Source organism: Salmo salar, chromosome ssa12, assembly GCF_905237065.1.
Source record: "Salmo salar chromosome ssa12, Ssal_v3.1, whole genome shotgun sequence".
In the NCBI taxonomy this organism is placed as follows: Eukaryota; Metazoa; Chordata; class Actinopteri; order Salmoniformes; family Salmonidae; genus Salmo; species Salmo salar.
Window position 1 is genome coordinate 46607446 of NC_059453.1, and position 26975 is coordinate 46634420.

General features: G+C 42.6%; 1 protein-coding gene and 1 non-coding gene across 7 annotated transcripts in view; one reads left to right on the forward strand and one right to left on the reverse strand.

Annotated features, from left to right (window-relative positions):
- Nucleotides 1-20780, forward strand: part of LOC106565269 (helicase with zinc finger domain 2) — a 40334-nt gene extending 19554 nt beyond the window's left edge. For 2 of the 6 annotated variants that reach the window (XR_006757998.1, XR_006757999.1), the window contains 4 exons: nucleotides 4069-4704; nucleotides 8344-9142; nucleotides 9300-9375; nucleotides 9654-10860. Coding sequence is in view for 4 of the 6 variants with exons in the window: in XM_014132184.2 (XP_013987659.2) it covers nucleotides 9804-13147; nucleotides 13490-13575; nucleotides 13676-13816; nucleotides 13916-14071; nucleotides 14203-14347; nucleotides 14535-14666; nucleotides 16357-16549; nucleotides 17578-17721; nucleotides 19293-19502; nucleotides 19651-19807; nucleotides 19949-20116; nucleotides 20215-20327 (4989 nt within the window). In the remaining 2 variants the exon portion in view is untranslated. The other 4 variants (XM_014132184.2, XM_045691423.1, XM_045691424.1 and 1 more) reach the window with 4 other exon arrangements.
- A 1695-nt stretch (nucleotides 20781-22475) lies between these two features.
- trnae-uuc (transfer RNA glutamic acid (anticodon UUC)) lies at nucleotides 22476-22551 on the reverse strand. Its single transcript has one exon. It is a non-coding gene; the product is annotated as a tRNA-Glu (tRNA).
- Nucleotides 22552-26975: the final 4424 nt, after the last annotated feature.

The following is a 26975-nucleotide window of genomic DNA, read 5'->3' on the forward strand; positions in this document are numbered from 1 at the left end:
AAAACTTGAGAAATCGGTTGCATTGTATTGTGTAACAAAACTGCACATTTTTCCCAGCACAAGGTGCACCTGTGTAATTGTCACGAGAATTTCTATTTCAATGTTCTAACTGAACTATTTTATATATCTGTCTAATTCCTGAAGGCTGTAAAACTCCAGTTTGAAGAAATAGACAAAGTCTCAGTCTGCAATAGGTCAATTCTTTATTCAGAGAGCTTTTATACACACACAAATTCTTATCTTAGGCTACTCCCTGTTCAAACAAACCGTTTTTTTCCACTGACCTCAGAATAGAGAAAGAACTATCGATCTTGTCACATTCTTCAAGTCTTTCACTTCTCCTCCCCCGTTGGGGGCCCCTTGGTTGGAAAACCTCTAATGGTTTTCTGTTATCTGTTTTGCAGCTGCACCCTGCTTGCATATCTACAAAATAATATAATGCCCTAGTTCTAGAATTCTAACAGAGCTACACAAATCAAATCAAAAATCAAATCAAATGTACCTTCGTACATCAGCTGATATCTCAAAGTGCTGTACAGAAACCCAGCCTAAAACCCCAAACAGCAAGCAATGCATGTGAAAGAAGCACGGTGGCTAGGAAAAACTCCTTAGGAAAAACTCCCTAGAAAGGCCAAAACCTAGGAAGAAACCTAGAGAGGAACCAGGCTATGAGGGGTGGCCAGTCCTCTTCTGGCTGTGCCGGGTGGATATTATAACAGAACATGGTCAAGATGTTAAAATGTTCATAAATGACCAGCATGGTCAAATAATAATAATCATAGTAGTTGTCGAGGGTGCAACAAGTCAGCAACTCAAGAGTAAGTGTCAGTTGGCTTTTTCATAGCCGATCTTTGAGAGTATCTCTACTGCTCCTGCTGTCTCTAGAGAGTTGAGAACAGCAGGTCGGGGACAGGTAGCACGTCCGGTGAACAGGTCAGGGTTCCATAGCCGCAGGCAGGACAGTTGAAACTGGAGCAGCAGCACGGCCAGGTGGACTGGGGACAGCAAGGAGTCATCATGCCAGGTAGTCCTGAGGCATGGTCCTAGGGCTCAGGTCCTCCGAGAGAAAGAAAGAAAGAGAGAAAGAGAGAATTAGAGAGAGCATATTTAAATTCACACAGGACACCGGATAAGACAAGAAAAATACTCCAGATGTAACAGACTGACTCTAGCCCCCCGACACATAAACTACTGCAGCATAAATACTGGAGGCTGAGACAGGAGGGATCAGAAGACACTGTGGCCCCATCCGATGATACCTCCGGACAGGGCCAAACAGGCAGGATATAACCCCACCCACTTTGCCAAAGCACAGCCCCCACACCACTAGAGGGATGTCTCCAACCACCAACTTACCGTCCTAAGACAAGGCCGAGTATAGCCCACAAAGATCTTCGCCACGGCACAACCCAAGGGGGGGGGTGGCGCTAACCCAGACAGGAAGACCACGTCAGTGACTCAACCCACTCAAGTGACGCACCCCTCCCATGGACGGCATGGAAGAACACCAGTAAGCCAGTGACTCAGCCCCTGTAAAAAGGGTTAGAGGCAGAGAATCCCAGTGGAGAGAGGGGAACCGGCAAGGCAGAGACAGCAAGGGCGGTTCGTTGCTCCAGCCTTTCCGTTCACCTTCACACTCCTGGGCCAGACTATACTTAATCATAGGACCTACTGAAAAGATAAGTCTTCAGTAAAGACTTAAAGGTTGAGACTGAGTCTGCGTCTCTCACATGGGTAGGCAGACCATTCCATAAAAATGGAGCTCTATAGGAGAAAGCCCTACCTCCAGCCGTTTGCTTAGAAATTCTAGGGACAATTAGGAGGCCTGCGTCTTGTGACCGTAGCGTACGTGTAGGTATGTACGGCAGGACCATACCACACACATTCTCAGATTATATTCTTATGAGTCTAACACATTTCACACAGTTATACAATTTTGGGTGGAATACTTTAGTCCTTACCTTTAACCTCTCTGGGCTAGGTGGGACGTTTGCGTCCCACCCTAGTCAACAGCCAGCTTTCGGTGAAAGCACATTTTGCAATATTCTGAGTAGATAGCCCGGCCATCACAGGCTAGCTATTTTGACACCCACCAAGTTTGGTACTCACCAAACTCAGATTTACTATAAGAAAAATTTGATTACCTTTGCTGTTCTTCGTCAGAATGCACTCCCAGGACTTCTACTTCAATAACAAATATTGGTTTGGTTCCAAATAATCCATAGTTATATCCAAATAGCGGCGTTTTGTTCGTGCGTTCAAGACACTATCCGAAGGGTAACGAAGGGTGACGTGCCCGGCGCGTATCGTGACAAAAAATGTCTAAATATTCCATTAACGTATTTGGAAGCATGTCAAACGCTGTTTAAAATCAATTTTTATGCGATTTTTCTCGTAAAATAGCGATAATATTCCGACCGGGAAACCCTGTTTTCGTTCAAAGACTCAAAGTTGAAAATGGAGTCGTCTCGTGCACGCGCGCACCCGTCTCATTGTTCTCAGATCGACCACTTACCAAATGCGCTACTGTTTTTCAGCCATGGGCTGCAAAGTCATCATTCAACGTTCTGGCGCCTTCTGAGAGCCTATGGGAGCCTTAGAAAATGTCACGTTACAGCAGAGATCCTTTGTTTTGGATAGAGATAACAAAGAAGGCCAAGAAATGGTCAGAGAGGGCGCTTCCTGTTTGGAATCTTCTCAGGTTTTGGCCTGCCAAATGAGTTCTGTTATACTCACAGACACCATTCAAACAGTTTTAGAAACTTTGGAGTGTTTTCTATCCAAATCAAACAATTGTATGCATATTCTAGTTACTGGGCAGGAGTAGTAACCAGATTAAATCGGGTACGTTTTTTATCCGGCCGTGCAAATACTGCCCCCTATCCCCAACAGGTTAAACATTCAAATTCTTCTATCAGTAATGATCATGCTGTTTAATCAGCTTCTTGATATGCCACACCCGTCAGGTGGATGGATTATCTTGGCAAAGGAGACATGCTCACTAACAGGAGCATAAACAAAGTTGTGCACAACATTTGAGAGAAATAAGCTTTTTGTGCGTATGGAACAATTCCAGGATCTTTCATTTCAGCTCATGAAACATGGGATCAGCTCTTTACATGTTGCGTTTATATTTTTGTTCAATATATTACAACGTTCAGGTTCCAAACAATAAAGTAGGCTATATGTTTTCAAAATGCATACTGCCTCCAGCTCATTGCAAAGTAGAGAGTGACGCGCTGATGAAGCATGCCTTACATTGCTGTTTGATGCCGCGTTCAAAATAACTGGGAATTCGTAAATCTCGACTTATGACTTCAGTGCATTCAAGGCAACTGGGAAAAACACTATCTCCGACTGGGAAAAATCTATTTGAACGGTCTTCCAACTCGGGAATTCTGGCCTCTTTCTAGTGCTCCGACCTGAAGATCACTGACGTTATGATTTGACCTCGTATTTTTCAAAGTTCCCAGTGTCAAGCACCATAAAATGCTGCAGCAGCAGCTCTTGCACTATCTGACATATTTTCCACTCAAAGGCTCTGTATGCAGTACCTGTGTGATAAGTAAGATCCAAAATGAACATAGGCTACTGTCCACACACGGCAATTACATTTTTCCATGAAATTATGTTAATTAACCTATAGACCTATAAGCATGACCAGTCAAATGTATTTCCATCGACTGGTATTTCCATCAATGAATAGGCTAAAAAGCATGACTTCGCAATGTAATTCTTTATTCTCCTTCCCCTAATTTTATTTATCTGCTTTTACATTTAAAAAAATCAAAATCTGGTTATTACCGGCTAACGGAAACCCTGCTCTCAACTCAGAGTATGCCCTGTCTCTGGTGAGCAAGTGGCTGCTTGTGTTACATTATACTCGCTTGCTAGAAAAGTAGCAAATTTATTTCAAAGTTTTATCATGTCATTGTATAGTGTCAATTTTACTGTGGAAACAGTCTCAACCACGCGTCTTGTCTTTTTGATGTGTCTAGTTTTATCTCGTCTCTCCTAATGTTAGATGTGAACATGGTTTAAGTCTCTTCATTTTCTTTCGGGTTTTAGACTCAATGTTCGAGGGACCATCACCTTGTCTGTGACCCTAGACGACCCTCAGTTTGGAATGAAGATGGCTCCTCTAGGGGAACTATTCTGTGCCGTCTCAGTCCCTTATACTCTAACCCCAGACAGCCCAGAGGGTTGGGTGCTTAGGCGAAGCGTCCAGTCAGCTCTCATAGCACCAGTATCTTCAGATAATCAAAGTCATAAGGTCTACGAAGCCATCATCCTCCGAGATGCCACAAGTGAGAATAAAATGCACTTGCAGCTGTCTAAAAGATGCTGCTCTGATCTGAAGCTCCAAAGAAACGAAACATATGTAATGGAGGTCCAGTTCCACCTGAATTGTCTGAAGTTCTGTGAGATGCACAAAGCCATAGATGTCCTTCCAGACACAGAGAGAGTGTTGCCAGACTTCAGGAACTGCATTGTCCCTGTTAATGAAATTGAATATCCCAAACTCAATGCAAAGCAGCATGCAGCCATTGATTTCATCGTAGGGGACTCAGATGGAAGTGGTGTGGCACCACTCCTCATTTATGGACCGTTTGGAACTGGGAAAACCTTCACGCTTGCTACAGCAGCCAAAGAGCTGGTACGGCAGCCACACACCAGAGTACTGATCTGCACCCTCACCAACAGGTAATGACTCCAGTGTTCTATATAGATTCACTTACATTGAGTTTAACTTTCTAGTACTTTACTATAGTGCATTCGGAAAGTATTCAGACACCTTTACGTTTTCCACATTTTGTTACATTACAGCCTTATTCTAAAATTGATTAAATAGTTTTCCCTCATCAATCTACGCACAATTCCCCATAATGACAAAGGAAAAAAGTTTTTTTTAATATTTATTTAAAAAAATTAAAGAATGAAATATCACAATGACATAAGTATTCAGACCCTTACTCAGTACTTTGTTGAAACATCTTTGGAAGCGATTACAGCCTCAAGTCTTCTTGGGTATGACGCTACAAGCTTGGCACACCTGTATTTGGGGAGTTTCTCCCATTCTTCTCTGCAGATCCTCTGAAGCTCTGTCAGGTTGGATGGGGTGCGTTGCTGCACAGCTTTTGTTAGGTCTCTCCAGAGATGTTCGATCGGGTTCAAGTCCGGGCTCTGGCTGGACCACTCAAGGACATTCATAGATTAGTCCCAAAGCCACTCCTGCGTTGTCTTGGCAGTGTGCTTTGGGTCATTGTCCTGTTGGAAGGTGAACCTTTCTCCCAGTCTGAGGTCCTGAGCGCTCTGGTGCAGGTTTTCATCAAGGATCCCTATGTACTTTGCTCCGTTCATCTTTCCCTCGATCCTGACTAGTCTCAGTCCCTGCCGCTGAAAAACATCCCCAGAGCATGATGCTGCCACGACCATGGTGCCTGGATGGTGGCTGGTTTCCTCCAGACATGACATTCAGGCCAAAGAGTTGGCATTCAGGCCAAAGAGTTCAATTTTGGTTTCATCAGACCAGAGAATCTTGCTTCTCATGGTCTGAGAGTCCTTTAGGTGCCTTTTGGCAAACTCCAAACGGGCTGTCATGTGCCTTTTACTAGGAAGTGGCTTCCGTCTGGCCACTCGACCGTAAAGGCCTGACTGGGGGAGTGCTGCACAGATGGTTGTCCTTCTGGAACGTTCTCCCATCTCCACAGAGGAACTCTGGAGCTCTGTCAGAGTGACCATCAGACTCTTGGCCACCTCACTGACCAAGGCCCTTCTCCCCTGATTGCTTAGTTTGGCCAGGCAGCCAGAGTCTTGATGGTTCCAATCTTCTTCCATTTAAGAATGATGGAGGGCACCATGTTCTTGGGGACCTTCAATGCCGCAGAAATGTTTTGGTACCTTTCCCCAGATCTGTGCCTTGACACAATCCTGTCTCAGAGCTCTACGGACAATTCCTTTGACCTCATGGCTAGGTATTTGCTCTGACATGCACTGTCAACTGTGGGACCTTATATACAGTACCGGTCAAAAGTTTGGACAAACCTACTCATTCAAGGGTTTTTCTTTATTTTTACAATTTTCTACATTCTCTCTACCAGCTTCACCTGAAGTGCTTTTCCAACAGTCGTGAAGCAGTTCCCACATATGCTGACTACTTGTTGGCTGCTTTTCCTTCACTCTTCGGTCCAACTCATCCCAAACCATCTCAATTGGGTTGAGGTTGAGTGATTCTGGAGGCCAGGTCATCTGATGCAGCACTCTATCACGCTCCTTCTTCGTCAAATATCCCTTAAACAGCCTGGAGGTGTGTTTGGTCATTGTCCTGTTGAAAAACAAATGATAGTCTCACTTAGCGCAAACCAGATGAGATGGCGTATCACTGCCGAATGCTGTGGTAGCCATGCTGGTTAAGTGTGCCTTGAATAATAAATAAATCACTGACAGTGTCACCAGCAAAGCACCCCCACACCATCACACCTCCTCCTCCATGCTTCACGGGGGAACCACATATGCAGAGATCATCCGTTCACCTACTCTGCGTCTCACAAAGACACGGTGGTTGGAACCAAAAAACAAATACATTTGGACTCAGACCAAAAGACAGATTTCCACCAGTCTAATGTCCATTGCTCGTGTTTCTTGGCCAAAGCATGTCTCTTCTTATTATTGGTGTCCTTTAGCAGTGGTTTCTTTGCAGCAATTCGACCATGAAGGCCCGATTCACGCGGTCTCCTCTGAACAGTTGATGTTGAGATGTGTCTGTTACTTGAATTCTGAAGCATTTATTTTGGCTGCAATTTCTGAGGCTGGTAGCTCTAATTAACATATCCTCTGCAGCAGAGGTAAGTCTGGGTCTTCCTTTCCTGTGGTGGTCCTCAAGAAAGCCAGTTTCATCATAGCGCTTGATGGTTTTTGCAACTGCACATTATGTCTTCAAGTAATGATGGACTGTCATTTCTCTTTTCTTATTTGAGCTGTTCTTGCCATAATATGGACTTGGTCTTTTACTACAAATTAACTTAAACAAGAAGATATTCCACAAATGATCTTTCAACAAGGCTCACCTGTTCATTGAAATGCATTCCAGGTAACTACCTCATGAAGCTGGTTGAGAGAATGCCAAGAGTGTGCAAAGCTGTCATCAAGGCAAAGGAAGGCTACTTTGAAGAATCTCAAATATAAAATACATTTTGATTTGTTTAACACTTGTTTGCTTACTACATGATTTTATATGTGTTATTTCATAGTTTTGATGTCTTCACTATTATACCACAATGACGAAAATTGATAAATAAAGAAAAACCCTGGAATGAGTAGGTCGGTCCAAACTTTTGACTTGTACTGTAGATAGGTGTGTGCCTTTCCAAATCATGTCCACTCAATTGAATTTACCACAGGTGGACTCCAACCAAGTTGTAGAAACTCCAAGGATGATCAATGGAAACAGGATGCACCTGAGCTCAATTTCGAGTCTCATAGCAAAGGGTCTGAATACTTATGTAAATAAGGTATTTCAGTTTTTTGTTGTATTTTTAAAAACAAATTGCAGAAAATTGTTAAAACCTGTTTTCGCTTTGTCATTATGGGTATTGTGTGTTGATTGATGATGGAAAAATAATTTAATCAATTTTAGAATATTGGCTGTAACGCAACAAAATGTGGAAAAGGGAAGGGGTCTGAATACTTTCCGAATCTGCTGTATATGTTCAGTCTTACATAATGCATTTAGTTTACATGCAGTAAATTCAGGAAGTTATTTTAATATAAATTTTAAAAAAAACAACATTTGAAATAAATAGCTACGTTTATTGAGAAGTCATTGAAAATAGATGCATTTTGAATTATTATTCAAGTTTACTTCTTCAGTTTGAATAAACCCCAGCCCTGAGTTGACAGGCATGCATTGTTACATAATGGTGCTTAAAACTGTTAATAACATGTGAGATTTTTGTAAACATCAGATTTGCAACAAAATACGTTTATTTGACCTCTGTGTAATGATTAATTAACATAACACAGTTAGGTCATAGGGCTGTCATGAGTTTGCTCATCAATCATTTGAATTGTGTAAGCCTCATATGGGTTTGACAGTTATAAATTAACATTTATAAGTATTATGCCTTGTATTAATCCCAATGTTAACACACAGATTTGAATGCAAATGTTAACACACACACACACACTTGTAGTTGCAATGTACCTGCTTTTTAATTACTGGTGCAACATACATTTCATGAAAAAGTAGGGAGACCAGTTTTCCATTCTGGTTTTAAGGACAGTCACATTTTAGTGGAACTGTTAAATGGTAAGCATAGTTAACCCCTCTCTTTCTCTGGTCAGCTCTGCAGATTTGTATATCAAAGACCACTTCCATCCATACGTCAACTCTGGACACCCTGAGATGAAGCCACTGAGAATAAAAGCAAATAAACAAGGGGTTCTAGTGAGTTCTACAGATGAGATCACACAGAAGTACTGCCTTCTATCCAAAGATGGTCAGTTTTTTCTACCTCCTACCAAATCTGCTTTGGATCACCACAGAATAGTCATAACAACTACTGCAATGGCAAGACACTTCAATGACCTAAAGCTTTCCGATGGCTACTTCACCCACATCCTGATTGACGAAGCCTCCCAGATGCTCGAATGTGAAGCCCTAATGCCCCTTGGTCTGGCAGGGCCAGTAACTCGGGTGGTTCTAGCCGGAGATCACATGCAGATGGGACCAAAACTATTTTCAATGGACGATGACCAACACTCCAATCACTCTTTGCTGAACCGTCTGTTCCACTTCTATCAAGGCTGTGAGAGTAGTACAGCTTTGAAAAGCAGAATATTCTTTTACGAGAACTATCGCACCACAAAAGAGATAGTAGAATTTGTGTCCACTCACTTCTACGTTGGCAAGTCGGATGCCATCAAGGCTGTTGGTAATGTTCCAGCTCATCCGAACAGCCACCCCCTGAGGTTTCACCATGTCAGAGGAGAATCCCACTTGGACACCACATCCATGTCATGGTTTAATCTTGACGAGGTTGAATGCGTGGTTGAAATAGTGCAAAATCTGCTCAGAGATTGGCCAATCGCATGGGGGAATCATGATCAAAGCTCAATCTGTGTCCTCTCTGAACGATGACAGGTGAAACAGTTGTTCCTCATTTAAACTTATCAATTACCATGTACAGTTTAAGAATTCTAATGCATTTCCTGAGAGAATGAGGAAAAACTTCTCCCAAGTCAATGTTGTGTTATGTCCTTAACTTTTTTGGTTGACATTATTTATGTATTTTTCATAGGTTTCAATGATCAGGAAAGAGCTTCAGAAAAGATTCCTTGACCGAGTGACTGTGGAGAATATATCCAATGTTCAAGGTATTTATCATGAAAACAACTCAAAGATTTGGGCTGGAATTTATTCAGATCGCGCTTTGTGGACAATGCGGCTTTTAAAGGCAATGTTCCTGCATTCGAGGAGACATCATTCACAGTAGCTGCATATGTTGACTCAGTCAGAAATTAACACATGATTTGTTAATATAATACATTGTTGTAATATTTTTGTTGACTTCATTTATTTTAATCTTTGTATTGAAACCTTTCTAATCATCAAAATAATATAATCATATAACACTTTCATTATTTCTTGACAGGCAAACAGTTCAGAGCAATAGTAATGACAGCCGTTCAAACCCGTGACAGCCTTCACCCTCCTGACTCATATTGTGTGGAGTTTTTCAACGATGCTCGCATGCTGAACACAGCCATGACTAGGGCTCAATCCCAGGTTGTTGTGGTTGGAGATGCTGCTGCGCTTTGCTACTTTGGGAAGTGCTCAAGAATCTGGAGAAGCTACATTCACCATTGTATTAGCAAGGGAAGTGCTGAACCGAAACACCTTACCAATGACTTCATTGATGGAAATCTCAAGATTCCAAAGGACAGAATACCTGGATGAGAGCAGCACTCAGTCAGTCATGTTTGATACAGAGAACGACATGGATGCTATTCTCCAAGAACTACTAGAGGAGCAAAACAGGGCACACTACAATTCATCTTATGGAGACAGTTCAGAATGTGAACATGTACTGGAACGAAAGAGACCATACGATAGTGCCAAAGTTGAAAGAGATGCCTTGTTGCAGTTGTTGAGAGAGCAGCCCAATGTGTACAAGCGAGGTGAATTGGTCATGGAGAAACATAATTCAGGTTATATCATTCCATTTGACAACCCAACTAACCACATTATCATCAAAGGTAGAGGTAACCTCGGCAAGTCCTTCTGTGGTGATGAAGTGGTGGCCGAAGTAGTTCCTTGTGAGGGTATTCCACAAGGAAAAGTGTTAGGCACCATCAAGGCAGCTGAATCCCGTCGTGTGTTTGCTTGTACCCTTGAAGTTGAAGATGACCAGAAACCCAAAACGAAGTCTGAATATCAATTCCTCCGAAAAATAATGGTACCCCTCAACACAAACACCACCAAAATGTGTACCTTGGTCAGCAAGAAGAGTCACAATTTTATTCCAATATGGAAGCACGATGATGGAGAATGGGAAATTGTCAGATATCAACACCTTGATGAAGAAATCAAACGCAATCATGTATTTATGGTGGAAGTGTTTTGCTGGAAAACGAAAACAGAAAACAAAGGAAACTATGCCTATCCGTTAGGGAACGTGATAGATATTCTTTCCATAGGATCATCTTTGGAGGAGGGCTTAAGGATTTTGGATGCAGAATTTAAAGTTCAACCGTTGCCTCCCAGCCATGTTTTAGCTAAACCATGTTCCTGGGAAGACACCCAAAATGGTAACAGAAAGGACCTCCGAAAGTTGATTACTTTCACTGTTGACCCAAAGAAATCCCAAGACTTGGATGATGCTATCAGTGTCATTGACATGGAAAGCCATTATGAGGTTGGAGTCCACATAGCAGATGTGGCAAGTTTCGTGAATCTTGGCGATTCATTGGATGCTGCTGCACAAAAACATGGTGCAACATTTTACAGCCCTAGAAAAGAACCAGTTTACATGTTCCCAAAACCAGATAGCATCTACCACTTGAGTCTCCTGCCTGGTCGAGATCGAAAGGTAGTTTCGTTAATGGTAAAAGTGGACAAGGCAACACACAAAATCACTGAAAAGAAATTCCAGCTTTCGCAAATCAAGTCCGATAGAAAGTTGTGTTATGATGAGGCAGAGGACATCCTCAGTAACCGGTCAGAAGAAGAGGCCAAGTTTGATACTATAGAAGACTGTGTTTCTGTGGCATATCGTTTTGCCAAAGTCCAAAGGAAGGCCAGGCTTGGCAAGGATTGGAGCTATAAACGATTGGACGATCACCATAAGCCAGGGAAGAGGAGATCCAGTCAGATGATTGAGGAGCTTAGTATACTGTTCAACTATTCTGTGTCTGAATTTTTGATCAATGCAAATGAAACCAAGAACTGCACTCCACTCCGATGTCAAGTAAGACCTGACCCTGAAATGTTAGAAGACTTGAAAGAGCAATACAAAGACATCATACCACTGTCCTCACACCTGAGGCACAACCTTGACCATGACATTAAACTTGACCAGGAGGCCATGGAGAGCAAAAGCTTCTACGTGCTAACATCAATATGGAATGAGATCCTGTCAGCTGCCAAGAAAGAGGTAGTTGACACTGACACAATGATTGATCTGATTGGTACAGATGACATCTACCCCCAACTCCTTCCAGTGATATATGAGTTTAGGAAGTGTCTTGACCAAGCCTACTTCATCCGTTCCAATTCATCCCTTAAGGCAACAGTTGGGCACTATTCCTTGCAACTTGAGTCCTATACACAAGCATCCTCGCCCATACGCCGCTACATGGATATTATCCTGCAAAGGCTTTTGCATTCGGTCCTAAGCGGCACTCCAGTCCAATATTCTCCACAAGACATTGACATTCTGTGTCAGAAGATTGAAGACAGCTACAAGAAGGCCAATGAGTATGAAAAGAAGGCTGCGATGATATCTTTTGCCATCAACATGAAGAAACAACATTTTCTGAAGCTAGCATTTGTTGTTGGTGTAGCAGTAGGAGACAGTTTCAAGCTGTCATTTCCGTTCGACAGGCACTCTTTTCCAGAGTGTTTTCCTGTTATGTACAGAGATTTGCAACTGGAGGATCAACCACTGTATGATTCAAATGAGAACCAAATGACTCTGACATGGAGAAGACGAGTGTACTCAATTGACACTGCCAATATTCACCAAGAGCTAAAAAAGGTGCAAAATTCAGCTGCCTGCATCAAGCTACCACAAAAGACTTGGCAAGCCATTGTTAATGCAATGGACCATGAAAAATGGAACAAAGCAAGGTCTCTCATACTAGATGCCACAACAAAACAAACAGAAAATGTAAAGAGTATTTTAAAACATGCCAAGATGGATTTGCTTGAAGCTGGGAATGACTCCCATAGAACTGCACATGGACAAGCTGAAAAAATTGAAATGGAGCACTATGTTGATCTTACCCTAGATTTGAAGCCAGGAGACACACTTCAAGTCCAAATGACATCTGAAAGAAAAAAAGGTTATTGGACACCCACTGTTCAGTTGGTGTGCATCAAACCAATATTTGAGGTGTGTGTAGACCATGCCCACAGTCCTATCAAATGCTTCTCCAAATGTGCAAACTATCCATCTAAGAGTGAATATAGCAACGCAAGAGAGTATGTGAAGATCTGGCAACCACTTTGTGAGATGGAGTCTGCAGACAACGCTGTGGATGAAAGTGACAGCATAATAATTGAGGACCTGAAGCTGAACTTGAAGCAAGGGAACAGACTGAAAGGAAGTTTTGACCTTCCACTCAAATACATTAAAGAATGGGCCATTGAATGCAACCTTAGCAAGTGCTTTCTGTGCATCCGAAAAAGGGGATTGAAACTGACTTCAATCCCTGACCAATCAGAGGAAGTAGTCGACCCTAAGAATTACACATGGGTAGCACATGGTGTTACAACAAAGTTTGAAGAACCAAAAAACAACCAAAATCAAGCCAGAAAAGTGCACTTCTACATCAACCACTTGCCAATGGATACCATTCCGGAGTGTGTCTACCAGAGAAAGACGACATACACGGTTGAGATAATCCCAAAGCTTCTGACAGACATGCAAGTATTAAATTAGTATGCAAAAAAAGAGATTGAACAATTGTCATTGAACAAATGTATTACCGTAACACTTTATTTTACATTTCCAGTTCTTATTTAAGTCTTATTTAAGTCTTCAAAATGGTGCTTCAAATGTAATTACCATTTTTAGTAAATACCTGGTAATTGCTGCAGTCAAATATAAAGTACTACTCACATTTTAAAATACGATTATTTTAAAGTACACTCTTTAAAATAAGATAATGTAAAAGTACTATCCCATATTTTTATTGGATGGACATAATGTTCCCATAATTAATTCAGTATATATAATTAATGGTTGTTAGCATTTCTACTGTCTAGACGTAAAGAAATGGCTGTGAACAACATTGTGTCTGCAAATGAGCTTGTTCAGAAAATAGCCCTAGGACAACACATTCCAAAAGGAGGTAAAGTAACCCCATTTTACATCTGTGGGAATTTACAACAACCTTGTTTTTAAGCTATATGCTTGAAAGTATTGTTTTGTGGTCTTGCTTGGGATTGTAGCGTCGCAATCTGTTGTACCACCACGGTACCAACTCATAAGGGAAAAGGCACCAGAGGGTCTCCCAGAGCTGAATAAAAGTCAAATTGATGCAGTGGAGAAAGCTCTGAATAACAACTTCACAATCATACAAGGGCCACCTGGTAAGTTAAGAAATACAGTACTACTACCAGAATACCTGAAGCTGTTATATTGCCCATTGCTATGTTTACTGCAATAAAAAATACACACCTGTTTCATAGGGACTGGAAAGACTGTTTTAGGAGTTTACATTGTGTACTGGTTCCTTGTGCTGAACTCCAAAAACCCCAGGATATTTGAAAATCCGAAGGACAAGGACAAGAAAGAAGTTATTCTTTGCTGTGGTCCTTCCAATAAGTCTGTCGATGTGGTTGCTGGCAAGTTACTTCATACTTGAATTGAAATTGTCTCTACAAAATAATGTATAATACAACCACAGCTTAAACATGATCCGGGTTCTGTAGGGAACATTCTAGGTAACATTATATTAATTCTGAACATTCTGTAGAGTGCCTGGTGAAGTTTGGAGACAAGTTGAAGCCCCTCAGGGTGTACAGCCGACAACTGGAGATGGCGGAGTACCCTTACCCAGGGAGTGTCCTTCAGCTCTCTCCCAGGTCACTTCGCCATGAGCGGTCCAAGGCAGAACTCCGGTATAAAATATACACACATCACTCTGCAGTTGTGGCCACTATTTCAGGGAATCTCTGTCTTTGATAATCTGATCGTAGGGCTGGCTTTATCATGTCTGACCAGTGTCTCAACATGTTTTTGTCAAATGGTTCACATAACACAAACTCACCATATCACAGTATTTTACCATATCTGTACCATTTTTAGAGATATTACCTTGCATCATCGCATACGGGAAGAACAAAATCCACATTCCACGGCAATAAAAGAGTTTGACCACAGAATAAAGCTAGCAATAGACTCAAAGGGAGAGGAGTTGACAGAAGAAGAAGTTGAGGAGTAAGTAAAGAATTTTGCTGTAATGCAATTTTTATGAAAAAAAATATAAACCTACATCTGATTGATGTATATATACTGCTCAAAAAAATAAAGGGAACACTTAAACAACACATCCTAGATCTGAATGAAAGAAATAATCTTATTAAATACTTTTTTCTTTACATAGTTGAATGTGCTGACAACAAAATCACACAAAAATAATCAATGGAAATCCAATTTATCAACCCATGGAGGTCTGGATTTGGAGTCACACTCAAAATTAAAGTGGAAAACCACACTACAGGCTAATCCAACTTCGATGTAATGTCCTTAAAACAAGTCAAAATGAGGCTCAGTAGTGTGTGTGGCCTCCACGTGCCTGTATGACCTCCCTACAACGCCTGGGCATGCTCCTGATGAGGTGGCGGATGGTCTCCTCAGGGATCTCCTCCCAGACCTGGACTAAAGCATCCGCCAACTCCTGGACAGTCTGTGGTGCAACGTGGTGTTGGTGGATGGAGCGAGACATGATGTCCCAGATGTGCTCAATTGGATTCAGGTCTGGGGAACGGGCGGGCCAGTCCATAGCATCAATGCCTTCCTCTTGCAGGAACTGCTGACACACTCCAGCCACATGAGGTCTAGCATTGTCTTGCATTAGGAGGAACCCAGGGCCAACCGTACAAGCATATGGTCTCACAAGGGGTCTGAGGATCTCATCTTGGTACCTAATGGCAGTCAGGCTACCTCTGGCGAGCACATGGAGGGCTGTGCGGCCCCCCAAAGAAATGCCACCCCACACCATGACTGACCCACCGCCAAACCGGTCATGCTGGAGGATGTTGCAGGCAGCAGAACGTTCTCCACGGCGTCTCCAGACTCTGTCACGTCTGTCACGTGCTCAGTGTGAACCTTCTTTCATCTGTGAAGAGCACAGGGCGCCAGTGGCGAATTTGCCAATCTTGGTGTTCTCTGGCAAATGCCAAACGTCCTGCACGGTGTTGGGCTGTAAGCACAATCCCCACCTGTGGACGTCGGGCCCTCATACCACCCTCATGGAGTCTATTTCTGACCGTTTGAGCAGACACATGCACATTTGTGGCCTGCTGGAGGTCATTTTGCAGGGCTCTGGCAGTGCTTCTCCTGCTCCTCCTTGCACAAAGGCGGAGGTAGCGGTCCTGCTGCTGAGTTGTTGCCCTCCTACGGCCTCCTCCACGTCTCCTGATGTACTGGCCTGTCTCCTGGTAGCGCCTCCATGCTCTGGACACTACGCTGACAGACACAGCAAACCTTCTTGCCACAGCTCGCATTGATGTGCCATCCTGGATGAGCTGCACTACCTGAGCCACTTGTGTGGGTTGTTGACTCCGTCTCATGCTACCACTAGAGTGAAAGCACCGCCAGCATTCAAAAGTGACCAAAACATCAGCCAGGAAGCATAGGAACTGAGAAGTGGTCTGTGGTCCCCACCTGCAGAACCACTCCTTTATTGGGGGTGTCTTGCTAATTGCCTATAATTTCTACCTGTTGTCTATTCCATTTGCACAACAGCATGTGAAATTTATTGTCAATCAGTGTTGCTTCCTAAGTGGACAGTTTGATTTCACAGAAGTGTGATTGACTTGGAGTTACATTGTGTTGTTTAAGTGTTCCCTTTATTTTTTTGAGCAGTGTATATAAGTGTGTACATTTGTTTTGTTTTTTCTTCTAGCTACAAAAGGCTTCTGAATAAAGCTCGTGTGCATGAGCTGCAGAGGCACGATGTCATTCTGTGCACCTGTACAGCAGCCTCTTCTCCTAACCTCACTAAAACAGTCAGTGCACGCCAAATTCTTATTGATGAATGTGCCATGGCAACAGAACCTCAGGCCCTCATCCCATTGGTCAGCAACAAACCAGAAAAGGTGTGTTAAAATTCATGTATTCATTTACTTTTTGTTATAGAATGATATTTCCATGTATGAGGGTTTAAAATAAGAGTCTATTGATGCACCCGTGTGTCAATCTAATAAATATAACAAAAAAATCCCCATCAAAATCTGTAAATTTAAGATAGTGATATCTGAAAGTGTCACACCAGGAGACATCCCGAAAATCTGTAGCGTCTACGACCCCCACATGCCCCACGGGACTCTGAAGTTGGTAACACTGATGTGCCAATTTCTGTCTGTAGTGTCCGAACCGTTTTGGCTACAAATTAATATGACCCCACTGTGGAAAGGGGAGACTCTCAATTTTGCGGAACGACCCCCACAAGTGTCACAGGACTCATCTGTAGGTAACACATGGAAATTAATGGAAGTATGGAGGTAGTTTTGTGGCAACAAAAATAAGGGGTTAAATATGGGTAAAAAAAAACTACAATATTTCCTGAGCTTTCTTATATCGCCGAGATTTAGGACAGACACTTCAAAACCTTATTCCTTATGATACATTTTTTTTCTTATTTTTTTTTACATTTTTGAATGTGTTATTCAATGTGTTTCTATGGCCTATAGTTATAAAGTCGAAATTCTATATTTTATAAAATGTAAATAAAATGATATACATAAAGGGGTCCTAAAATTAAAAATCAAATAGCTAAATGATCCATGGTATGATCATCTTAAAACAATTCCATATGTTAGCTTAGTAGAACCCTACAAAGACTGCATTGATACAGAATCTGTTAAACTAAGCCTTAACAGCAACCCTGTTTTCTCACCTGCTTCCCAAGCAGAGGAGGCTGGTGGGAGGAGCTATAGTATGATGGGGTCATTGAAATGGCTGGAATGGATCAGATGGAACGGTATTAAACACATGAAATATGGAAACCACATGTTTGACTGTTACATTTATTCCAATCCAGCCATCCTATATGTTTATTAAATGTCATCACCACATTTGCAAGTGATGAAGATTGATGGCGAAATAACCTCTTTCCGCTTCCTAGATTGTGTTGCTCGGTGACCATAAACAACTACGTCCCATCTTTAAGAATGAACTTCTAAGGAAGTTGGGGATGTCAAAGTCTCTGTTTGAGCGTTACTTTGAGTGCCGGTCCCAGACAGTGATGCTGGATACCCAGTACAGAATGGTAAGAGGTCCGGAAATGTTTGGGCTATGAATTTATCGCAGCCTAATTCACATCATATAATCTAATTTCCCAAATGTTTATAAAACTGTGCCTTTGACTGCTTTTAGATGCATATTGATTAATATCAGCATGCGCTGACCAACTGGCAAGTGTCTTCACTGACATTTTCAACCTGTCCCTGACTGAGTCTGTAGTACCAATATGTTTCAAGCAGACCACCACAGTCCCTGTGCCCAAGAACACTAAGGTAACATGCCTAAATGACTACCGACCCGTAGCTCTCACGTCTGTAGCGGTGAAGTGCTTTGAACGGCTGGTCATGTCTCACAAACACCATTATCCCAGAAACACTAGACCCACTCCAATTTGCATACCGCCCCAACAGATCCGCAGATGATGCAATCTCTATGGCACTACACACTGCCCTTTCCCACCTGGACAAAAGGAACACCTATGTGAGAATGCTATTCGTTGACTACAGCTCAGCGTTCAACACTATAGTGCCCTCAAAGCTCAACAATAATCTAAGGACCCTGGGACTAAACACCTCCCTCTGCAACTGGATCCTGGACTTCCTGATGGGCCGCCCCCAGGTGGTAAGAGTAGGTAACAACACATCCGCCACGCTGATCCTCAACACAGGGGCCCCTCAGGGGTGCGTGCTCAGTCCCCTCCTGTAGTCCCTGTTCACCCATGACTGCATGGCCAGGCACGACTCCAACACCATCATTAAGTTTGCCGACGACACAACGGTGGTAGGCCTGACCACCGACAACGATGAGACAGCCTATATGGAAGGAGGTCAGAGACCTGGCCGCGTGGTGCCAGGACAACAACCTCTCCCTCAACGTGATCAAGACAAAGGAGATGATTGTGGACTACAGGAAAAGGAGGCCCGAGCACACCCCCATTCTCATCAACTGGGCTGTAGTGGAGCAGGTTGAGAGCTTCAAGTTCTTGCTGTCCACATCACCAACAAACTATCATGGTCCAAACACACCAAGATCGTCATGAAGAGGGCACGACAAAGCCTATTCCCCCTCAGGAGACTGAAAAGAATCGGCATGGGTTCTTAGATCCTCAAAACTGCTCAGCCTCCGACCGCAAGGCACTACAGAGGGTAGTGCGTATGGCCCAGTACATCACTGGGGCCATGCTTCCTTCCATCCAGGACCTCTATACCATGCGGTGTCAGAGGAAGGCCCTAAAAATTGTCAGACTCCAGTCACCCTAGTCATAGACTATTCTCTCTGCTACCACATGTACATATTACCTCAATTACCTCAACTAACCTGTGCCCCCACACATTGCCTCTGTACCGGTACCCCCTGTATATAGCCTCGCTACTGTTATTTTACTGCTGCTCTTTAATTATATTTTAAAAAATGGACTTATCTATTTTTTACTATTATTTTCTTAAAACTGCATTGTTGGTTAAGGGCTTGTAATTAAGCTTTTCACTGTCAGGTCTACACCTGTTGTATTCAGCGCATGTGACAAATACAATTTGATTTTGATTTGATATCCAATGACAAAGTACATAGTATTCTCCATTGATTACCTTTTTGTAGCATGAAGATATATGCAAGTTCCCATCGGAGGAATATTATGAAGGAAAACTGAAGACTGAAGTGAATCACTCAAGCAGTGTCCTTCAGGCTGACAGCCAACAGACGCACATTGTTTTCGGGAACGTCATTGGAGAGGAGGTCAGCCTGGTTGTGAGCATGGAAAAGGGTAGTGAAAACTCCAAAGCGAATAGGGAGGAGAGAAATGAAGTGGTAAGGAACCCTTTTTGTTTTGTCTTAACACATAACTCACACTTCAAGACATACACCTCAAATCTTGCCATTCTACTGGTATAGTCAGGTGAGTCACTTTCCTAAAAGGAAGTTATATGATTTATGGTTTTGTTTTTGTTCATCACAGATCCGGCTCGCCAAATCACTGGTAAAAGAATCCAAAATAAAACAACAGAATATTGCAATTCTATCACCCTACAACGCCCAGGTGTCTGAACTTAAGAAAGAACTTGGTGAACTCAAAATGGACAAAATCACTGTCACCACCATCACAAAAAGTCAAGGTGCCAATTTTCTCTTTCATACTTTCCCCTCTGTTCTATCTTGGTTATGATGCTATGGTTGTCCCCCATTGTCCTTTTGTCAACTTTAATCTGATTAGGTTAGCCATTGCTATAACAATCGCTGCTTCGTCTCCAATGCAGGATGTGAATGGCGCTACGTCATTCTGTCCACTGTGCGCTCATTACCCAGCAAGGAGATCGAGATCGAGCCGGACAGGGCCTGGAGGTCTAAACATGTGGGCTTTGTTGGCGACCCCAACCAGATAAATGTGGGCATCACCAGGGCCAAAGAGGGACTGTGCATTATCGGTGAGCAAGGCTTTTCATCCAGGGCTTAATGTTAAGATCATTAGAGTAAGCCTAATCTAAACTAGTGTCATTTTAAAATGTTCTTCCTTTCTTAAAAGGTAACCAAGAGTTGTTGAGCCGCAGTGGCGCTTGGAGACAGCTCCTCAAACATTATACAGCAAGGAACTTTGTCACAGAAGCTGACAAGATCTCTGTGCAAAGCATCCTGTAAGCTACATTGAAAGACATGGTCTCGGCACCGGATCAGTGCACTATGAATAGTAAAATTAGAATTAGTTTTCAGAGACAATGTATTATGTGCTTTTAATTTCTATATTGCAATGTTGAATCAAATTAGTTATAATCTGCACTCACTGCCATTTTTAAGTGACCTTTAAATTATCTGTCAATTGTATTAGTGTAAATTTTTTACTGCTAACTATACTGTTTGTTAATATATACACTGTATACATACAGTTGAAGTCAGAAGTTTACATACACCTTAGCCAAATACATTTAAACTCAGCTTCTCACAATTTCTGAAATGTAATCCTAGTAAAAATTCCCTGTCTTAGGTTAGATAGGATCACCACTTTATTTTAAGAATGTGAAATGTCAGAATAACATTACAGATAATTATTTATTTCAGTTTTTATTTCTTTCATCACATTCCCAGTGGGTCAGAAATTTACATACACTCAATTAGTATTTGGTAGCATTGCCTTTAAATTGGTTAACTTGGGTCAAATGTTCCAGGCAGCCTTCCACAAGCTTCCCACAATAAGTTGGGTGAATTTTGTAGGCCTTCTTGCTCGCAGATGCTTTTTCAGTTCTGCCCACAAATGTTCTATAGGTTTGAAGTCAGGGCCTGGTGATGGCCACTCAAATACCTTGACTTTGTTGTCCTTAAGCCATTTTGCCACAACTTTGGAAGTATTCTTGGGGTCATTGTCCATTTGGAAGACCCATTTGCCACCCCCGTGCTTCACGGTTGGGATGGTGTTCTTCGGCTTTCAAGCCTCCCCCCTTTTCCTCCAAACATAACAATGCTCATTATGGTCAAACATTTCTATTTTTGTTTCATCAGACCGGAGGACATTTCTCCAGAAAGTACGATCTTTGTCCCCATGGGCAGTCTGTCCCCAACTGTAGTCTGGCTTCTTTATGGTGATTTTGGAGCAGTGCCTTCTTCCTTCCTGAGCAGCCTTTCAGGTTAGGTCGATATAGGACTCATTTTACTGTGGATATATATCATTTTGTACCTGTTTCCTCCAGCATTTTCACAAGGTCCTTTGCTGTTGTTCTGGGATTGATTTGGACTTTTCGCACCAAAGTAGGTTCATCTCTAGGAGACAGAACGCATCTCCTTCCTGAGCGGTATGACTGCTGCATGGTCCCATGATGTTTATACTTGCATACTATTGTTTGTACAGATGAACGTGGTACTTTCAGGCATTTGGAAATTGCTCCAAAGGATGAACCAGACTTGTGGAGGTCTACAATTCTTTTTCTGATGTCTTGGCTGATTTCTTTTGATTTTCCCATGATGTCAAGCAAAGAGACACTGAGTTTGAAGGTAGGCCTTGAAATACATCCACAGGTACACCTCCAATTGACTCAAATTATGTCAGTTCGCCTATCAGAAGCTTCTAAAGCCATGACATAATTTTCTGGAATTTTCCAAGCTGTTTAAAGGCACAGTCAACTCTGTGTATGTAAACATCTGACCCACTTGAATTGTGATACAGTGAAATAGAAGTGAAATAATGTCTGTAAACAATTGTTGGAAAAATTACTTGTGTCATGCACAAAGTAGATGTCCTAACCGACTTGCCAAAACTGTAGTTTGTTAACAAGAAATTTGTGGAGTGGTTGAAAAACAGGTTTTAATGACTCCAACCTAAGTGTATGTAAACTTCCGACTTCAACTGTAACTTATGTAAATGTTATATTTACATGTTTTATTTGTAATAAATTTCCAAAAAAATCTAACAACCTGTTTTTGCTTTGTGGGGTATTGTGTGTAGATTGATGAGGGGAAAACACAATTTAGTCGATTTTAGAATAAGGCTGTAAAATAGAATAAGGCTGCAAAATGTGGAAAAAGTCAAGGGATCTGAATACTTTTCGAATGCACTGTATTTGTCAGAATTAAAAGCCTTGGGTAGCGAGTTGATACAATTCCAAGTATGGAAGGTTAAAACCACCCTCAAACTTAGGAAGATGTAAAATGTTCCTTTTTATTCTATGAATTTTATTTTCCCATATTTACATTTACATTTTAGTCATTTAGCAGACGCTCTTATCCAGAGCGACTTACAGTAGTGAATGCATACATTTCATTTTTTTCATTCCATACATTTTTTTTTTCTTCATACTTGGCCCCCCGTGGGAATCGAACCCACAACCCTGGCGTTGAAAACACCATGCTCTACCAACTGAGCTACAGGGAAGGCCATATGAAATCTTATGACCGAGTATACTTTTTTAAAGAATGTCTTTAAATTGGTATTACCGAAAGTAAATAAAAAAACTTTGGGACCATGCCATTCTAAAGAGGTTTATGCTACCTGTAGGATTTATGGGAAGATTATTCCATTTAATTAGATCTGCTTTCATATTGTTGAGTAATGGAATTAAGTTATCTTCATATATATTTGTTGTTCGTTGTCACTTAAGCATCCTAAGTATTTAATATTTTTTGTGGCCCACATAAAGGATTGCTGTCTCCTGCCAAAGCATGAATTGCCTTGTTTAGTCCCTGAAAGAAAACAGATTAAAAAAATATGATTTGCATCATTTTTCATTAGCTGGCTAGCCAGAACACCAATTCAGGATTTAAAAAATCTGTGCTGGTCTTCATAATGGACACATTCCTGAATTAACTAGTTAGTTTAACTTTGGTTGTTTGTCTGAATAGCTGACGAGATCACTTGCTAGCTATTGCTAGTGTCCAACGTTAGCTAGCTAGCTAGTTAGTTGGCTGATGTCAAAAGCACACATTCAGCGTTGCATGCCGCAATGCAGAGCTGCCAACTCTCACACATTGGCCGCGAGACACATGCATTTGACCCTAATCTCAGGGCACACCTCTTATATCACAAGCATTGAAAAGTACTGCTTTTATTTTTGTAATTGGTGCATTGTATTGTCAGCGTGTTAACTTTTCAAATGTACTCCAAATTGTTTTGAAATCGGAGCATCTGCGCCTGCAATTTAACATCACGAGCAGAAACTATCATTTTCCTGTCTTGCCACAGCACTGAACCACGGCACACTGAATCATATAATTGGTCTAGTTATGTAAGGGATCAAGGGGATTGGATGCATGTTTTAAAGAGACGCTGAGTGGCTGAATGGAGAGAGAGAATCTTTCTCTGCTCAGTGTATAACACTGTAAAAAGAGCAGCATGTAGAACTTTTACGTGTCAACAAAATTCGATTACTCCCGTCCCTGTTGTAGAATGCAGCCTTTTGACACCATATACTAGTTGACTTAATCCACATTAGTCCTCTCGTTTGGTGGTTGCCATTTAGGCTGTGTCAATGAAAAGGCAGCAGACAGACCTACAGTTGTCATGCGGAGCAGAACAGGTGAACCCAAGAGCAGACTCAGATGAGGAGACTGGGATGAGGTAACCAAGGTATTTATTGAAACACGGGGTGAAGATTGAGTGCAGGCCAGGGGAAGCTCGGGCAGGTTGCTGGAAACCAGGTGCGGAGGCTGAGGCTGGAGCGAGAGGTGTGGGGACAGGGTAAGCAGGTCCGGAGGGGAATCCAAGGGAGCGTAGAGTGGGGAATCCAGGACAGAATAGCAGGACTGACGAGAAGTCAGACTGGAGACAGGGACCAGAGTCAGAGCGGGCAGAACTGTAGCGGAGAGGAAAACAGCATCAGGCAAGGGAAACCAGGCACAAACTGCTAGAACCGTGGACTGACTGGGCAGAGACTACGATCTGGTAGTGTGGAAGTGGCAGGACTGAGTATTTGTAGAAGTCTTGATTATGGAACAGGTTGCAGCTGGTGGGGATCTGCTCTGACTCCAGCACACCTGTCTCCGCCCACACAATCACACACAGAGAGAGAGAGAGAGGGAGAAAGCACTGGGGGAGTGGCGGCAGGTCAAGGAAACACAGGATGAGCACTAGAGGGCGTGGCAGGAGCAGATGTGACAACAGTATGTTTTAGCAGGGAAGTTAAACAGATTGTGAACCACAATCTTAAAGGTTAAGTTTTATTCTAGAGGGGTAGAATAAATAAGTTAGGTGTATAGGGGCAGATTTATGTAATCTTGTTTTCATGATATTTTGTTATCTATTTACTTTATTTAGTCTGATCAGTAGAACAATTCTCATTCTTAACAATGGGCTAAAATATAGGGTAATTACTGTGCTTGTCATTGCAACCTGGTCTCCGAGAATTTCGTATAATATGTTACGAATTTGCAAAATGGATGATATGTTACGAATCCTAGCTAGGTTGCTAATGTTAGCTAGGCTATAGGTTGGGTTAAGGTTAATGTTATGGGAAGGGTTAAGGTTAGGGTTAGGGGAAGGGGAAGGGTTAGCTGACATGCTAAGTAGTTGCAAAGTAGCTAAAAAAGTAGTAAGTAGTTGAAAAGTTGCCAATTAGCTAAAATTGCCCGTGATGAGATTTGAACTCACAACCTTTCGGTTGCTACAAGTTCATTTGTGATACATTCATGTTATACACCCTCCTTTATTTTTTCTCTTAAGTAACCATCGATCTTATGTAACCATACCAAACGTAAGATATCATACTACATGAACAAAAACATAAATGCAACTTGCAAACATTTCTGACTGAGTTACTGTTCATATAAGGAAATCAGTCAATTGAAATAAATTCATTAGGCCTTAATCTACGGATTTCACATGAATGGGAATACAGACATCCATTTGTTGGTCACAGATACCTTAAAAAAAGGTAAGGGCCTTTTTTTGGCCTCATTCAGCGCAACATCTCCTTCGCATAGAGTTGATCAGGCTATAGATTGTGGCCTGTGGAATGTTGTCCGACTCCTCTTCAATGGCTGTGCGAATTTTCTGGATATTGGCAGGAATGGGAACACGCTGTCGTACACGTAAATCCAGAGCATCCCAAACATGCTCCATGGGTGACAGGTCTGGTGAGGCCATGGAAGAATTGGGACATTTTCAGCTTCCAGGAATTGTGTACAGATCGTGTACAGATTGTGTACAGATCCTTGCGACATGGGGCTGTGCATTATCATGCTGAAACATGAGGTGATGGCGGTGGATGAATGGCACGTCAATTTCGTCACAGTATCTCTGTGCATCCAAATTGCCATTGATAAAATGCAATTGTGTTCGTTGTCTGTAGTTTATGCCTGACCATACCATAATCCCATCGCCACCATGGGGCACTCTGTTTACAACATTGACATCAGCAAAACGCTCGCCCACACAACACCATATACACTGTCTCCCATCTTCCTGGTACAGTTGAAACCGGTATTCTTCCGTGAAGAGCACACTTCTCCAGCATGCCAGTGGCTATCGAAGTTGAGCATTTATTTGCCCACTGAAGTCAGTTACGATGCCGGACTGCAGTCAGGTAAAGACCCTGGTTAGGACGACGAGTACGCAGATGAGAATCCCTGAGACGGTTTCTGACAGTTTGTGCAGAAATTGTTTGGTTGTGCAAACCCACAGTTATATCAGCTGTCAGAAACTGTCTCAGATGATCCCACAGGTGAAGAAGCTGGATGTGGAGCTCCTGGGCTGGCGTGGTTACACGTGGTCTGCAGTTGTGAGGCCGGTTGGACATACTACCAAATTCTCTAAAACAACGTAAGTCTCAGCTTATGGTAGAGAAATGAACATTCAATTAGCTGGCAACAGCTCTGGTGGACATTCCTGCTGTCAGAAGGTCAATTGCAGGCTCCCTCAAAACTTGAGACATCTGTGGCATTGTGCTGTGTGAAAAAACTGCACATTTTAGAGTGGCCTTATGTCCTCAGTCCAAGGTGCACCTGTGTAATGATCATACTGTTTAATAATCTTCTTGATATGCCACACCTGGGAAGTCAGTTGAGAACATTTACATTTACATTTTAGTCATTTAGCAGACGCTCTTATCCAGAGCGACTTACAAATTGGTGCATTCACCTATAATATCCAGTGGAACAACCACTTTACAGTAGTGCATCTAAATCTTTTAAGGGGGGGGTTAGAAGGATTACTTTATCCTATCCCAGGTATTCCTTGAAGAGGTGGGGTTTCAGGTGTCTCCGGAAGGTGGTGATTGACTCCGCTGTCCTGGCGTCGTGAGGGAGCTTGTTCCACCATTGGGGTGCCAGAGCAGCGAACAGTTTTGACTGGGCTGAGCGGGAACTGTGCTTCCTCAGAGGTAGGGAGGCGAGCAGGCCAGAGGTGGATGAACGGAGTGCCCTTGTTTGGGTGTAGGGCCTGATCAGAGCCTGAAGGTATGGAGGTGCCGTTCCCCTCACAGCTCCGTAGGCAAGCACCATGGTCTTGTAGCGGATGCGAGCTTCGACTGGAAGCCAGTGGAGAGAGCGGAGGAGCGGGGTGACGTGAGAGAACTTGGGAAGGTTGAACACCAGACGGGCTGTGGCGTTCTGGATGAGTTGTAGGGGTTTAATGGCACAGGCAGGGAGCCCAGCCAACAGCGAGTTGCAATAATCCAGACGGGAGATGACAAGTGCCTGGATTAGGACCTGCGCCGCTTCCTGTGTGAGGCAGGGTCGTACTCTGCGAATGTTGTAGAGCATGAACCTACAGGATCGGGTCACCGCCTTGATGTTGGTGGAGAACGACAGGGTGTTGTCCAGGGTCACGCCAAGGCTCTTAGCACTCTGGGAGGAGGACACAAGGGA